The sequence below is a fragment of the Cryptotermes secundus genome, unplaced genomic scaffold (genome assembly GCF_002891405.2).
Source record: "Cryptotermes secundus unplaced genomic scaffold, Csec_1.0 scaffold836, whole genome shotgun sequence".
Classification (NCBI taxonomy): Eukaryota; Metazoa; Arthropoda; class Insecta; order Blattodea; family Kalotermitidae; genus Cryptotermes; species Cryptotermes secundus.
This window is the reverse complement of record NW_019729223.1, coordinates 1,943,477-1,960,453: the sequence shown is the minus strand read 5'-3', so window position 1 is coordinate 1,960,453 and position 16,977 is coordinate 1,943,477. Positions and strand designations below refer to the sequence as shown.

At 39.1% G+C, this 16,977-nt stretch overlaps 3 protein-coding genes across 14 annotated transcripts in view; 2 read left to right on the top strand and 1 right to left on the bottom strand.

Moving 5' to 3' along the window:
- Positions 1-6,033, top strand: part of LOC111865541 (protein capicua homolog) — a 61,420-nt gene extending 55,387 nt beyond the window's left edge. For all 3 annotated transcript variants that reach the window (XM_023853656.2, XM_023853657.2, XM_023853658.2), the window contains 2 exons: positions 173-332; positions 5,294-6,033. In XM_023853656.2, coding sequence (XP_023709424.1) covers positions 173-332; positions 5,294-5,376 — 243 coding nt within the window. In that variant the 3' untranslated portion in view covers positions 5,377-6,033. The remainder of the gene's footprint in view (positions 1-172; positions 333-5,293) is intronic.
- Positions 244-12,278, bottom strand: LOC111865542 (distal membrane-arm assembly complex protein 2). 8 transcript variants are annotated; one of them, XM_023853666.2, is made up of 3 exons: positions 12,168-12,197; positions 10,347-10,655; positions 244-317 (listed from the first exon to the last, which is right to left on the bottom strand). In XM_023853666.2, the coding sequence occupies exons 1-3, from the start codon at positions 12,170-12,172 to the stop codon at positions 314-316; spliced, it is 318 nt and encodes a 105-aa protein (XP_023709434.1). In that variant the 5' UTR covers positions 12,173-12,197; the 3' UTR covers positions 244-313. The 8 variants fall into 8 exon arrangements, with proteins under 8 accessions (XP_023709434.1, XP_033607756.1, XP_023709430.1 ...); XM_033751865.1 differs by lacking the exon at positions 244-317 and adding an exon at positions 6,145-6,229; XM_023853662.2 differs by lacking the exon at positions 244-317 and adding an exon at positions 7,481-7,755.
- Positions 12,279-13,100: 822 nt separating this feature from the next.
- LOC111865545 (protein arginine methyltransferase NDUFAF7, mitochondrial) overlaps positions 13,101-16,977 on the top strand; it is a 15,380-nt gene continuing 11,503 nt past the window's right edge. Inside the window, exons 1-3 of one of the 3 annotated variants that reach the window (XM_023853672.1) lie at positions 13,101-13,163; positions 13,447-13,679; positions 14,727-14,837. In XM_023853672.1, coding sequence (XP_023709440.1) covers positions 13,136-13,163; positions 13,447-13,679; positions 14,727-14,837 — 372 coding nt within the window. In that variant the 5' untranslated portion in view covers positions 13,101-13,135. Of the gene's footprint in view, positions 13,312-13,446; positions 13,680-14,726; positions 14,838-16,977 lie in introns of all 3 variants that reach the window. The other 2 variants (XM_023853671.2, XM_023853673.1) reach the window with 2 other exon arrangements.

Genomic DNA, 16,977 nt, shown 5'->3' with positions numbered 1-16,977 from the left:
CTGTACATTATTGTATCTGTGGGATTTTGCTTGCTGACTGAAAAAGTCACTTTTTTGTACAAAATATTTGTTCTTCCAGCAGTGGCCCTCCAGGTCCTATATCCAATAAACAGTGTTTTTCTTTTTTTGCCAATTTAATAAACTGTAAATTTTAAATTATTTATTTTCTCAGGCTGCCCATGTTGATATCTTCCCAAACAAATCAAGTCTGCAGTTGAAGATTCGAGAGGTTCGCCAAAAGGTAATGGCCCAGAACAGCTTGACTCCAATGACTCCAGGTGGATCAGCTAGTCCAATGGCTTCTGGCACTGATTCAGCTGCAACAACACCAGGTAAATTCATTGCGTTCTAGTTTCTGATGCATTACATCTTGAAGTATGGGCAGTTTTTGTACGAATATGTTCTATCCATGAAGAGTATAAAGTAAATTGATGAGAGGAGGTCGTGTCTAGCCGGGTTTACATTTTGTGTCCCAAACTGTGTGGTGCATATCAGTTACAGTTTATATTGACAGATGGGAGCAGAGAGGGGGTATAAACAAAAATAGCCATCAGGTGGATCTAATTGAACTGATACTCAGATCAAACTGTCAGATAAGAGTCTATCATATAAGCAGTATGTATATGATACAATGGCATTCAGTAACAAGTTGATTAAGGCAGTATGCTACAAGGTGGAAGGTCAAGAGTTTGATTCTCGATAAGATCACTGGATTTTTTCAATATACCTAATTCTTCGGGGCACGCGGTAGTGTAGTGGTTGAGGTGCTACGCTACAAGCCGGAAGGTCGCAGGTTCAAATCCTGATGAGGTCATTGGATTTTTTCAGTTGACCTAATCTTTCCAGCCGCGCTAGGCCCTGGGGTTTACTCAGCCCCTAACAGAAATTAGTACCAGGAAATAATTTAAATAATTTTCCTGGGGAGTAAAGTGCGGCCAGCGCATAAGGCTGACAACGTTACCGCCATCTTTGAGCTGATTGTCTAGATAATGTGGGACCCTCAACGTCTCACAACAACCCTATGGGCCTTCACGGCCTGGTACAGGGATAGCTTTACTTTACTTTTTACCTAATCCTTCCAGCCACAGGCCCTGGGGTCAACTCAGCCTCACCACCATGTGTGAGCCAACTGTCTAGAAAATGTGGGAGCCTCGACGTCTCACAAACCTATGGTCCTCCATGGCCTGTTACAGGGATTGCTTTACCTTTACTTATATGATACAAAATACAGTTATTTTTTTATTTCAAGACTACTTTCTTTCTTAGTATTCTTACAATATAAACTGAGATTTCCATCATGCAGAATTACAGATTAAATGCTCAAGCCAGAAGCAGTAAAGTTATGTACACACAGTATTTGAACAGTCTTGCTGAGAGTAACCTTAGTATGAATTCATTTGGTGCAAGGTCGTAGCAAAATCATTATTGTATGCTCATCTTGCAGGGGAAGCTCAAACTAGCCATAGCATTAGACCTTAAAACATTGTATTTACTCCACAAAATAGGCCGCACTATAGCTCAAGCAGTTAGTCACTGGCTTCTCACCGTGGTGGCTTGGGTTCAATCCTGGGTCTGGTCAAGTGGGATTTGTGGTGGACAAAGTGGCACTGGGGCGGGTTTTCTACGAGTACTTCGGTTTCCCCTGCCAATCTTCATTCCACCAAATTATCCTCATAATCACCTGGGGCAGGCTACAATAGGCCAATCAGTGGCTGCTGTGCTGAGTGGACCCAATTAGACTCCACCCCCTACTAATTGAATTAGTTAATTAATTAATAATCCACAAATTAGGTCTTTCATTTAAAGGGTCACAGAAGAGTTGTAAGGATAATCTTATGGCCTTAACCCTTTCGCGCGGTGATTTAAATTCCGCGGCCGTCTCTCCGGCGGTAATATATTCAGCCGGCCATTTAAATTTTGCTCGAAAATGAGTTATTCATCATTGTTCTTAAATTATATGAGATAGGAACATGAAACTTTCACTAAAATGATCTTAAAAGGTGGTTTTATAACCTTACCTTATAATATGAGCGCCCTGTATCTCGGCAATGGAAGCAGGTTGTTTAGTATTTGAGCAGTGAATGGTATGCCTTGAAGCATGAAACTTTCACTAAAATGATCTTAAAAGGTGGTTTTATAACCTTGCCTTATAATATGAGCGCCCGGTATCTCGGCAATGGAAGCAGTTGATTTAGAATTTGAGCAGTGTAATGTAGGCCTTGAAGCATTCGTCTAACCCAACGCTGCCCCACATTCACCGCTCCAGTATTGTGTATCTTTTCTTTAGCTCTTTTTTTTAATCACATATCTTCTGTGCGGCCTTGCCTTCTTCCCCGTGAGGGGTAGACGTTCAAGGAAATGTCTTTCCGTGACCCGTTTAGTTGCCAGGTCAGCTGTAGTAAATTCAACGTTACGAGTTATCATAGCAAGGGGTTGTTGCTATGCCTTTGATATTCCATTCATTTTGGTGGCAGTAGATGTCGTAGGGGTGACCACAGAATTCATGAAGTTATTCTAAGAACTGGCTGGTATGTAGTGCACGAAAGCAGAGCTTAGCTGGCTCAAAAAAATATTTATGGTCATCCCTCGAAACGACCACCAAGGTCAGTACGATAAAATGGCGTCAACTGGAGCGATAATACATGAAGGAATGAGTTCTTTTCCCCCACACACACACCAGTATCGTCATAGGGGGTGACCACAGTGTTCTGCCTTAATTCGTGACGTTTTTCTAAGAACTGGCTGCTATGTACTGTGCGAAATCAATCGATCTTGCAAGAATAAATTTTTGGACATCCCTCTTCTAAGAATTCCAATTGAGTGTGTTAGTGTGGCCAGCTCAGGGCAATATGATATGATAAACACAGCACATATCACGTCTCTGCTGTTTATAACTTCATAGGAAAGAAAACACGACATTCATAACAGCTTCAATGACGAAACCTCTCCCAAGAGCAACAGGAATTTTGCTGCAAGACAGGCATATGTAACGATGACTTAGCGCAGAAAAACTCGTTCCTCATTAAATACTGTTCTTCTGACAACAGGCCAGCGAAAAATCTAACAATCTACAGCAAAACCATCAATTATTATGGGCGTTATAACATAGGTGTGCAGCTGGACGAAACATAGACGTCGAACCCCCGCAGACGATTTAAATACCTGACGAAACATACACATCAAACCACGCTGAACGGTTAAAACTAACTGTTTAGTGGAGTTCAGTATGGCACCTTACAGTACATCACATGGCTTAGAAACATGTGGTATATTGAATATTAAGAACAGTCTGATGACAGACAAATTATACAGTGGTATCTGATTCTGACAGTAGTGTTTCTTCTTTGATAAATTCAGAAACTAAAAAGAAATAGGCCGGTCACGGTAGCCAAGCGGTCTAAGGCATGTACTGTCTTTGCTCACTTGGAAACCGGGATCGTGGGTTCGAATTCCACTCAGGGCATGGATGTTTAGTTTGTGTGTGTGCGTTTTTCTGTGTTTGTGTACAGGTAGAGGCCTTGTGGCGAGCTGATCACCCACCCAAGGAGTCCTACCGAATATGTAAGATCTAGAAAAACCGAAGTGAATGGAGAAGTTCATGGAGGTAGGCCTAGGCCCACTGGGGCTGTAGCGCCAAGGGGGGGGGAAAGAAATAGTAGGCGACAAAGGAACAAAGAGGCCTAAATCAGGAGATAAACAAAGCGACTCACAATTCTGATGATTGTTATTCCCACAAAGTCTGTCTGAAGTGCATCAGAAACTTTAAAGCATATTTTAATGCTTTTTTTTTAATCTTTTGCTGAAAAAAATCTGTGTTCTGTGAAGTACATTGATTGACACACAGAAGAATGAACCCAAACAATAATCCCATGTTGTGAACTGATTGTGCATATGTAACAAAACATAACTTGTGCCAGTCTGCAATGTAATATCTAACTGGTGATAGATTAGGTACTGTGCATGTGTGTCTGCATCTGTCAGTGGGCTTTCTCATACAGTTGTAGAGTTCAATTATGAGGTTACATGAAGAATTACTTCCATGTAATTCACAGCAAAGAAGTTAATGTAAGAATGGTGTATCTCCATACTCCTGTTCAATGTTACTAATGCTCTTTCCCCAGGGAGGAAGAAGTGATTCTGGCCAAGTCCAGGAATGCATATGTCTTTTCTTTTTAACCCTTACATGTGTGAGTTGCTATTGGCATATTTAAAGATAAACGTAACTGTTTGAAGACTGAAATTCATCCAAGTAATATTTAAACACTCAGTTCCTGCCTCACAGAAGACACACTGCATCTCCAATACAAAGACAAACTCATTAATGCTGTAGGATTTGTCTTTACTCTGCTTGCTGCCTGCTTTGTGCTGGTTTCTTCTATGACTTAAGACTTTGAAGAGGCAATATGTTCTTCTGAAATGCTGGTTTTCAACAGATTGCATGGTGTTATATCCTAGTTATATTCAGTTAATGCTGTGTAGGGAAATATTCACTCTTTATTCTGAGAATTATGCAAAACACACAGATATACTCTCTGGGCAGAAGACAGAGTTTCTGAGTGTTAAAGTAGGTGATATATATATATAACACACAGATATACTCTCTGGGCAGAAGACAGAGTTTCTGAGTGTTAAAGTAGGTGATATATATATATACACACACACCTGAGGGTCGTACTGAAAGTCATGAGCAACAATTTTTTGTAAAGTAACATGCCTTATTATTGACAAACCAAATACACCACCCAATCTACAGACCTTACTTTATATTTCCACATCACCACTTCTTTGTACACATTTCTCTCCCAGTGTTCTGGGAGTTTGAAAATTCCCCTTCTGTAAAATTCCGTTCCAGCCATCTGAAGACACTGACATACTGCTTTCTGAATTGCCTCCCTTGTCTCAAAACGCCCACGCAGCTGATCCTTCACAAATCCAAAAAGATGGTAGTCGGAGAGTGCCAGATCAGGGCTATAGGAGGTCCGGAGATAGGGGCCAGCTCTGTCTATTGGACCCAACTGAGTAGGTTTTACCTGAAGACGGGGACAGATTCCAGTTCTCGAAACGTTGTGTTTTTTAATAGAAACTAGACGGTTTTTTAGAATAGACAAGATGATGGATAATGTCCAGCAAAATAATAATTGTAACAATTTACCATCATCACAAACTTTTAGATCTTAACTACTATCCATTGTTTTGCCTATAGTTTAGAGGTGGCTCTTAATCCTGGACCAGATTCACTGAGTTCTATACATAAACCAACTGCATGATTAAATGCTATGAATTTGTATTGCAGGGTCATCTACCATGCCACATTCAGTCAACTTGGTCAACACTGCCAACAATCCTGTGTCCATCCCTGCCTCCTCAAGCAGCTAGCTGCCGCTCCAGCCCTGCCATTTTGGGACCAACTTCAATGGGCAATACCATCACCTGGTATTCAAACAGTAAAAAGAGGATTCTTTTTAAGAAACCATTGCAAATATGAATTTTTCAAGGTATGTGAATGTTATAAATACAGATTTATAGGACTCTTTGGCACACATACCACAGGAACAAAATGAGCAATAGATCCCAGAAAATAAGTTGTTTTATGAATATATTCGTTTAACCGTTGAAAATTTTTGTTATGGTATTTGTTGAGGATTGCCATTATTTCAGATTTTATGGTTTTAGGTTACTTGAACCTATATAGGTCTAAAATGAAACATAGAATACTGAGCAGTGAAAGAGGTTCATGTTAACATACTTGCATTCTAGTAACAGAAAAGAAAAATTATTGAATAAGGTAGCTTATAAGTCATTTTTAAAACAATTTGTGAAGTCATGACTTAAAACTCTGTATTTAAAAAAATACACTTGATGTTAGCCATTGAATGATATTTACCTGATGGAAGTCTCATGGAGCATGCAAAACATGTTACAAGATTCAAATTGCAGTATTTTATCCTTAAAATAAGGAAATAGTGATTCTTCCTTCCTTCTTTACTGATCATTATAACTAGAAGTTTCAAGGGATGGAAAGGTTTACATGATAGAACATAAACCATGTTGCAAAATGAATGTTGAATTTTTGTTTTCCACAAATTTGTGTTAATGTATAAACTGTATTTAGGACTAGTTGATTTTGCTACACTCACACTATAATTGGAAAATATGTAAGACCAGCAGTTAATTCCATCCCTGGAAATGAGATCTGTCTTTGTCAGTGTTTGTCCTGGATTGTTGTTCTCTGTAAAGAGCAATTTTTTTTTCTTTACAAAAAAGTCACAAGACGTGAATTGAGTTTCACTTGTGTTATCCTTTCAAGATGAGTAATATATTCTGTGTGTACTTTGTGTCATTAACTGTCCATGCACCGATGATTTTCCTAATAGGATTATTCAGTAGTGCTACCAACTACTTTTAACTATGTGTAGGTGCTACAATTTTTTTATTTTATATTTTAAAAATAAGTTATTCTTGCTGGAAAGCAAGTAGCACAGTGTAATTATTTCTTACAGTTGGCAAGTATCCTTTAATATTTTATATATTTACATTGTTATTATATACATATATATATAAATATAGAGAGATGAAAAACACATACACACACATATATATATATATTGACGTAATAAATTGTTGTACTGTTGGATGTGTATAGTTCAAAATTACAACCGTTGTTATCTTTCAGCCTTTAGCCATGATGTCATTGTTAGGCAGAATATTGCCAGAGGCATGAAAATTACAGTTTGTTGTACCATTTTGTAAAGAACTCAATTGTAGATAAATTTTTATTGATCTATCGAGATGCAATTATGTATGTAGGAGGTTTTAACAAATTTGTCAGATGAAATGGATATGCATTTTTATTTTTGTTTTTGATGGAGCTGTGCAATTACTGATGACAATGACAGTGTATAAAGTGATGAATAGGAGAGAGAATTACTGAGTGAAGAAGACTACTACATGTGAAAGGCAAAAGAAAAAATCAGTGGCACACAGTATTGTATACCACCATTAGGAATTAAATTGGTATTAAAGTGTGTCCTAGACAAGGTGATGGCACTGTTCACACTGGCACGAATGTAAGCTCATCACCTTCATAGGCAGTGTTGCGACTACAACTATTAAATCCCTCCTCACCAGTAACTTTACAAGTGTGATACACAACCTGCTAAAAGAGAAACCTCAGCATTTATTAGCAGGGAACTGTTGACAGTGCTTCATGTCAGTCATGCATTTCCCTATTATCGAGCTTCAGCAGAATGTGAGGTCTATGTCTTCACATTGCTTTTTCTATTCATAAGTGTTCCTTTTGCATGACTATGCAGATCCCATGCCCCAGCTTCTTACATTGCTGTTTTAGGAGTTCCCAGACTTCTTTTGAAACTAAACGAATAGTCTTTGTGATGCTTTATAATATTGATTTTTTTTTAGTATGTCTGCTACACTGATTGTAACTGTCTTGGCAATATATTCATTCTGCTTTTTTTTTTCCTCTTTTTTTTTTTGAACAAACTAATTAATAGCAGTAAAATGAGTTGGCTTTCTAACTTTTATGTGTTTTAAAGTGACATTATATAAATGCAGATATGACTAGTGTATATTTATTGAAGAATGTAAAGTGAAACCAGAATATCCTAGTTTTTACTTAAAGTGACTGGCCTGTTTTCTTGTGTGTTTCTGTCCAACTTTGTATTTTCTAGCTGCACTTTACTTTTGACGCGGGGTGGTGTGTTTACTGCCGCCACCTGCAGACAATCATGGGAAGATCTTAAATAAATAAAACAGAAATAAAAACTTGGTTGTTTACCACTTAATCCACTTTATTCCTTTCAGAGTCAAAATATATTATTCATTTTCTGTGACAAGTACTTAATTTATTGTAGGCCTAAGCTGCCAAGAACTACACAGCAGACTGCACACGGGTTAGTTGTTATATCCTTACTGAATTTATAGTTTTGGTCCAGTTGACAATAGCTGTCCGGATAACTGTCTGTTGTATAATTCACACGTATAACAATCATGTGGCAAAATGCGTCTTTTAAAACTATGTGTAACATGAATGATGTCTAATAAATTGTCATGGATTTCATAAACGCGTTGCCAGGCAACGGCTCTGTAAACACAGTCCAACACACATCGATATAGGAAACTGTTTTTTCTGTAGATCCGACCGACGCACCAATAGACTGGCTGGATAGCGATCACGTGATATGTGTTTACTGTAGGTCCATGTCCATTCCGTGAGTTGTAAGTTCAGAGCAGATTGGAACTAGCAGTACAGCAGAGTACATGAAGTCAATCTGTGAAGATTTTAACGTGTGAGTTGAAGACTTAATGTGTGCTGTAGTGCAGTGGCATTGGAAGTGTGTGATTTAGTGAGACTTTAGTTCCTGTGTTATAAATCCGTGAAGACTACTGGGAAACAGACTGAAGATATTAGCATGGAGTGCTTTCTAGTGTGAAAATCAGTAATGGTGTAATAATTAATTGTAGTTACAGCCTGTAATTGGTCAATAAATCCAATTACCAATCTGAATCCCATCTTTAGTCACTGTGACGTGACAATATGTCTATATACGAGAACTGAGGATAGATATTTGATAGCTCATTTCAGATAAGAATGAATGGCCTTCTTGAGTGTTACTTCCACTCTAGATTGAAGAATTGACATTACATGATGGGGAACTATAGAATGTAAGGGGAAGGAGTGACTCTGGAGTTCAGACTTTGATGTGGTAATTTTATAGTTCACACTGAGAGAAGACAGGAGTTCATGCATATGAAGGTCTCTCACTATCTGCAACACAAAGCAGCCTCCATAGTCTAAGGGTAACGTTCCTACCTCATGACTCAAGGTACGCGGGTTCAAACCCGGTGGAAGTCGTGGAATTTTTAAGGGCAGAAAAATTCAGGGAACAAGTCCTCTGGGAGGGACTTTAAGCCATGGGTCCCGTGTCGTTGATTTACGGCATGTAAAAGATCATGTCTCTAGGGACCTCTGAGCAAAATTAGGTAAAAAGTTTCCCGCCCAAGTAGTTTCCAATGCCTCTGGTAGATGGGGAAGTATTGGGTACACCACTGCCAGTAGAGGGGCTGAACGGGGCTGATAGCAAGCACCAGTACTGGAAGGGCATGGCGACTAGTAGAATATCAAAGGGGGACATACAATAGATCAACAACTGGTCGCGGTGCATGGGAAAACCCACCCCCTCCAATAATGAATAATGAATGAATCTGCAACACGTCTATGACTTTTCTTCCAGACAGTGTCCTTTTCCACCAAAGAATATGAATATGAAATATAAGTTTGTTAGAAACATGGAAATCCATGCCTCTCAATAAATTGAATACTACGCATGTTACTTTATTATTAACATAAAAGTTCCATTTACAGATGTTTTCCACTAGAATTCTAGGCCACACAGGATACCTACTGTCAATACTGGATGATAAAAAGTTCAGATAACTAAACAGCTATTTTCCTCAGGAACACATCTGGGTAAGTACAGTTCCAGTGCCAGCTTATTTCCACCTGACAAGAAATACAACTTTATCAAGTCCAACCATCTCAGTGCTTCCTAAATGTTCAGCTGCTCAGGTGGAAGAGAGGTGGTGCTTATGACACCTGTTCAGTGATTTATTCGGTTAATATTGAAGAGAAATTGTAATGTGTTTAGGCTCTTGGTTTGCAGAGTCCGTTACCAGTTCAAATCTGTGACATGAGTTGACACATGGAGCACCAGTCTCTTCTGCCTGAGAGGCAAACTGATTTTTGGGAAGTTCTCGCATGGTCACACTATGTAACTAGTTACAACTGCTCATAATTTTCTTGTAAGAAATCACCTCAATTTCCTATATCTAAATACTTAACACCTTCAGTATTCAATTGAGGATTGATGTCTTCCAGCATCAAGCAAGCAAGTTGGAACAGCTGACTATCTGCAATATTGTGTACCTTGAGTGTACGGAGTTTGTTCATTCGATACAATGCACAAATCCCACGATCTGTTACCCGCGTACAGTTGCTAATATCCAGATATTCCAAAGACGACTCATATTCACTACTAATTCTATCGAGACACCAATCATCAATCTGAAGACAGTTTCGTAGGCTAAGCCACCGTAAACTTCTTAAATTGGTCATGTTCTGGAAACCTTCATAATACAGTTTCATGTCTAACACATCAATAGCCTCTATTGCATAGTCACGGTTATATCTATCTGGAAGATCGTATTGATCTTCATGTCGTTTTATCCACTCCGAGGAGCCTACGAATCTCACAGCAGCACCTCTATGAACTAAGAAGTGAGCAGCTGCTAGATCACTACCCAATATTTGATGACGTTCTGGTATATACCTCATGTCCAGTATTTCAGCTTCTCTCTTGGATTTTTGTATCCACTTGCGAACTGCTTTTATACTAAAGTTTGATGTGCTCTGTAGAGCCCTTACCACATCAGGGCTTTCACCTTTCTCAGGTGCAAAGAGCTTGAACCTGCTGTACCATTCTCCCTCTTTCTGATCCCAACGTTTCCTCCATGACTTTGGTTCAGGCTTTGTTTCAGAGTTCACCTCAGTGGAATAGTTATTTGTGCAGGGTATCTTCAGATGTTGGCAGACTTGCCTGTATTTATGTAAGTACTGAATCTGGTACCTCATTTTCACCCTGTTAAAGAATAAACATTTAAATCAAATGAAACTCTTAAAATTTCCAATACAATATAAAATGATACAGGCATCTGTAACAATTACTTAAAGACACCTATAAAAAAAAACTGATCAATGAATATTGTACTTCAAAGAAGTATGTAAGAAACTGTTTCCCATGAATTCTGAAAGTAGCACATATGCAATTCTGAAATTTATTTTTGTAATGGCTCATTTAATGTCTATCAGTTCAAATTATGGTGTCAAGAGCTGATATATGCATTGGAAGGAAATGGCCATGACCTATTTTGTGGTTTTATACCGGAATTTGCTGGCATGGACTGCAGAAAACCGTCAGTTAAGCTGAATGCTGGGCCAAGTTCTGAACATGTGGCCTCGGTAATATGGAGCAGTACTACTAGACTGCAACCTGAAATTATTCTTCATTATAGTGCAATTTATCCTAATATGTAAATATACCTAATTGCTCGCATTTTAAAGGTCTTGGCTGAATTATGCTTGGCTAAACATGAAATCTGCCTACAAGATTTCCCTCTTGCACCATTTCCATATACAAATTCATAACATAACAATGCAGGCAGGAAAGTAATCTAAAAATACTAATAAAGAACAGGGAAATATCAAATGTAAAAAGCACTAATTTTCTGGGGGTAGTAATAGATAGTACCTTGTGTTGGAAATTACATATTGAAAAAACCTGCAGTAGAATTAGCCATAACCAATTCATAATTAACAGGCTATCTAAAATACTCAATTTAAATGAAAGAAGAACGTTGTATTACAGATTGATCTATCCTCATCTATCATATGGAATAATAGCATGGGGACATAGTGCTAAGACCCTCACTAGAATTTTTGTACTCCAAAAAAGGGCAGTAAGATACATTGCTGGGCTAAAACATCTGGAATCATGCAGGAATAGCTTTAGAAATTTAAAGATACTAATACTATACTCACTATACATACAAGAAACAATCCTATATGTAAAAAAAAGTAACTGCACAGTGAATGAACAAATACATACATATAACAAATAATAAAGACTACCATATATGGGCACAACTTAGAACTTTATAATAGTAATCCTTCAGTAGCTGGCTGCATCTTTTACAACAAATTGCCTAACAACATAAAATAAATAGAAAACAAAAACCAGTTCATAAGGGAACTGAAGTTACTTATTATGAGGTGCTATTACTCAACGGAGGACTATTTGAACGATGATTTCGCGAATATTCACCACTGATATAAGCAGAAGTATATAGTAGATAATGTATAAAATATTGTATATCTTATATAATTTTTTTGTATTACGATTGTTATAACTTATTAATGTATATTAGCTGAAAGACTTGTCCCATATCATTGTATCATGATCTACAGGATTAATAAAAGAATGAATGAACGAATCGTGATATGGTACACCTTAATAAATTGTTCAAGTGTTACATATATTCAGGTTCGAAACGTTTATCTGATCTTATACAACTGTATCGGAAATGTGTCCTACTTCATTATAAAAACATATCACCCACTTACTTACACTCAACTACCCATCAAATTTATCTAGGCGATCTAGGCCGATCTAGGCCTCTATCGCATAGTTCGATTTCTCGAAATCATCGAATAATTCCAATATCTAAAATAATCGAACGTCACAGGGAGTTGGAGAAAACTGCATAATGAGGAACTTCATAACTTGTACTCTTCTCCAAGTATAATTAGAATGATCAAGTCAAGGAGGATGAGGTGGGCAGGTCGTATAGCACGAATGGGGAGACGAGGAATGCGTATAGGATATTGGTGGGAAAGCTAGAAGGAAAGAGACCACAGGGAAGACCAAGGCGTAGGCGGGTGGACAATATTAGAATGGATCTTAAAGAGATAGGATGGGATGGTATGGATTGGATAGATCTGGCTCAGGATAGGGACCAGTGGAGGACTCTTGTGAACACGGTGACGAAGCTTCGGGTTCCATAAAATGCTGGGAAATTCTTGAGTAGCTGCAGAATTGGCGGCTCTTCCAGAGCTACATGAGTGAGTGAGTGAGAAAATAATCAAACCGAGAGATAGAGTAAGGTCTGATAATTCTTTGTAAGAAACAGAAGAGAGAAAACGAAGGTCTTCATTATAACTACATTGACCAGTGATAGCAGTGCTCTCAACATCGTGACTATCGTGACCTCGTAGGTAAATGCCGCTGTCGCAATTTAAACTAGTCCGCGATTTCTTCGTTATAGCTTTCCAATTCACTGTCCTCCTGTTAATTGTCGCTGTATAACCTGAAAGAATCGTCAAATAATCTACAAATACGTAAATGATTCCACCCATATTTATAGGATAGTTAGGATAGATCAGCAGGTGGATAGGGAAGTTTGTAGGCACAATAGGGAAATTGGCCACTATGGCTCGAAAAAGGCACCTTCCCCAGTGATGATAATGCCAATGAAATAGTGAACCGTGGACGTGACTACCGGTATGACCGGTATTAGGTATAACGGCGAAAGTAGGTTCATGTAATTTAATGCCGTAGTTGAAATGGTAGTGTATCTGTGAAATTCTCCTAATGCTTTCAGTTTTCAAAAAGTTACAGAGTACACCAGCATTTTTAAATTTAAAATATCGGAAGACATCGTTTAAATTTATTAATAATGGTACATTAATAATCGTATTGCGTTTTAGTGTGGATTATGTATGGCTGTACAATATTTGTTGGTTCTATAACCCATTCTAATTATTTCATCTCTGAATTTTGAGGGACTTTGCCGTTTGTGCCGTGTGTGTTGCAGGAGAACATGATCGTAGTGCAAGATGTGTACCGCCGAGCAAGACTAAGAAAGAATCTGTTTCTTTGGCCCGACAGCTACAAGCAAAGATTAAAGCTATGGGGCCTATCACAGTAGCTGAATATATGAAAGAAGTTCTAACAAATCCCGTATCGGGGTATTACATGCATCGAGATGTAATCGGAGAAACTGGAGACTTCATAACTTCACCAGAATTGGGACAACTTTTTGGAGAAGTAAATGTTTCAGAATACCACAGTTCTGCATTTTGAAAATTACTAATAGTTTCATGTGTTGAAATTTTTAATACACTAATAACTGCCGCAGGTGCCAGATGTAAGCTTATGTAAAAGAATTCTATTTTTCAGCACATTTCATTGGTTTCACGAAGTAACGCGATGCAACTTTCCAAGAAATGTTAGTACTGTATTTGTAGTATTCATATAATGTTTCTTGTAAGTAGGGACTGGTGTGCTCATGTAGCTCAGTCATGCCATTTGCCTTATGCGAGGTGATTACTTGCACCTTCCACATTAATCCTATCATGTCATTTATTTTGTCATGGTCAGGATACCACTTGATGCTTGCATTGCATGAAAGTATCAAGTAATGGCAATGCAATTATTGATCACAGTAAGTGCACACTCATTGGAATGGGAGCATGGGATGGTGAAGCTTAGTTCACCTCGCTGTGTGTTAGTGGTAATGTTATGTTTATGCAGTTTTAGTCATGATACACCATAGTCATTACTGCACTATGGTCTCTCCTTTCTTTGGTTCTCTTTAGGCTGCATGACTATGAAAAATTGAGTGATATATGTTGACTTAAGAACAGTTCTGCCATGGTGATAAGTGAGAAGTTCTGAGCGTCACTGTCAGGAGCCTAAACCTGGCCATCCAGTTTAAATATGTGAACCTAAACATTACTATCTGATACTCATCTCAGAGTCCAGAATTCAGGGACATCTGGTTTGAAATCAGATTGTTTTAGGCCTGTCTTGAAAGGTTTATATGTAATTCACTTAACAATGCCATCAATTACTCAGACTGTAGAGCATTGAATTATATGATGATTAATGAATAATGAATTGGAAAGGAGGGACTGAGGAAAATATGAAAATCCTCATTGTGATTAGTCATATTCCCAGCCAAAATTCAAAGGAGGCATCTCCAGATACAAGTTGGAATCATTGCTACTTGAGCTGACTTGGCAGGTGAAAGTTCTATTCAGTTTTATAAGAACTCAATTTACTGTTCATAATGAGATTCTTCCTTTGTTTCAGATGGTTGCAGTATGGTGTTTCAATGAATGGCAGAAAATGGGGTCACCGATACCACTTCAGCTGGTGGAAATGGGTCCAGGGCGTGGCTCATTGGCAGAAGATGTTCTTAGGGTAATGGTTACCTTCTTGCGCCATTTTAAGTAAAATAGGTGAACCACCAGAGTAAGAGCCATGAATGCATGGGAAAGAATAACACCAGATGTCTTGTCCACACAGTGTGTCTTTGCCTTTAGGTCCCGCTAAAACACTGCTGTATGCATAGATTGTCATTTATTTGGTGTTATCTTTTGTCTCTGTCTGTATTGGCCTGTAAATGTTTTTTTTTGTCTCTGTCTCTGTTAGCCTGTGAATGTTCTTTCTTTTAACTTAAGGTATGCCTTACCAAAATTCATTAATTTTTTAGTGCCTGTGAAGGCCATATGATGTTGAGTCTGGTGTTTTCTTTCTTTCTTTTTTAACTACCTTAAATATGAAGACTGCTCCGTTTTGGAATATAACACTGTGTTATCCAGTGAAAGTCAGCCACTGTTTCAGAGGAACTTGTTGCATCGATCCCCAGGGTTGAAGAGTAAACCAAGTAACAAACCAGCATGAAGCAGGCAGTAAGCAGAGGTCTTGAGGCTGTAGGTCCTTATGGCATGTCAGTAGCTCATCCAGACTTTTTGACAATGTTGAACTTCATCCTGAGAGCCATCTTGACCGGCTTAAGGAGGTTCCTAGCATCCAGTGCTTTCAGTCTGTTCCCTGATGCCAATCCTGAGATTGTCAGAGACTTCAGTGATTCACTGACTAGGCTGCTGATCAGTGCATGCATCTGTGAGTGTTCCTTCCTCCAGCCTGAATGACCTTGGGTGTGGTAGTTCCCCTTTGAGAGTCCCACGAAACTCATTTCATAGTTCTTCAAGGATGAGGTGTTGTTCATCTATTGGTCAGGTTGTCCTTGGGATAATTTTAAGTATGGCTATATTCTGTGTGGAGGTGTGACCATAGCCCTTTGAATTGGACAAGGTGATGGAGAGGGAACCCAGTGCCAGGGGTATAATTGGGCCCCCCTCTCACTGAGGAGCATAAATACAGAGACCTAGTCCTCCAGATTTTGGGTTGGGCAGAAGGCTGATGATCTAGCTCTAAAAAGATGTTGTAATGACAAACCTGGCAGAATCTTCAAAGGAAGGCTATGGCTCAAAAGTGGCTGTTTTGCTGCCGATGTGATGATGATGATGACAAGAACTGTCTTAATGTTGCTCAGAACCCCCTTATAAGCCCTTGGTTCCCTAGAGTCCCATTCTGTGGGGGTGCTACCCTCAGGCCTTATCCTCCTAGGAGTCCTGGTTAGGATTTCTCCATGCTTGGGCATTCAGCAGCTTCTAAATGCCCCTATTTCTTACTTGGCCTGTCCTAACTTATTGCAGGCTTCTGCCTGGGGCATCCATACAGTTTTGTCTTCACTAGGTGGAGCCTGGTTGCTTCTGAGGTTGAGTGTCAACTCTTTTATAGGTGTGCCAGAACTGCTAGCTTCAGGGAGAGAAGTCGTTGATATTATAGCTGGGGTGTCCCTTGGCTGAATCATCAGCCACTAGTTTGCTGGTTGCCAGCACCTCATAGTGATGCACCTTGCAGTCTCCTGCCGAAGAGTCACAGTCTCTTTTGTTTCTTGTTGTAGGAGCCTCTCCACAGGGGAGTCCCTCCTTGTTTTTGAGTCTGCAGCCTGTTCCCATGTTCCTGATATCCATAAGTGGGTCCTATGAGGAAAGAGATATCAGAATTCACCACCTGCACAGTCCCATCTGTGTGGAAGGTGTACATGCAACAGGATGCTACTTGGTACCTCCAGGGGTCGTTCTCGTGACTGGTTGCTATTTGCCCTGGTGGCATGATGCCTTACACCTTGGCTTAGGCTTGATCCAATCAAGGAAGGTGGGATAGGCATGTAACATGTATGGGAAAAAATGAGGAAAAGAAACCACTAGAATGACCTGGATAGAGGATAATATTAAAATGTGCCTTAACCCGTTGCCGTGGTTCGTCGTGTATGTTTCGTCAGGGATTTAAATCGTCTGGGGGGGTTCGACGTGTATGTTTCGTCCAGCTGCACACGTATGTTATAACGCCCATAATAATTGATGGTTTTGCTGTAGATTGTTAGATTTTTCACTGGCCTGTTGTCAGGAGGACTGTATTTAATGACACACGCGTTTAAGAGCGCTAAGTCGTCGTTACATATGCCTGTCTTGCAGCAACGTTCCTGTGG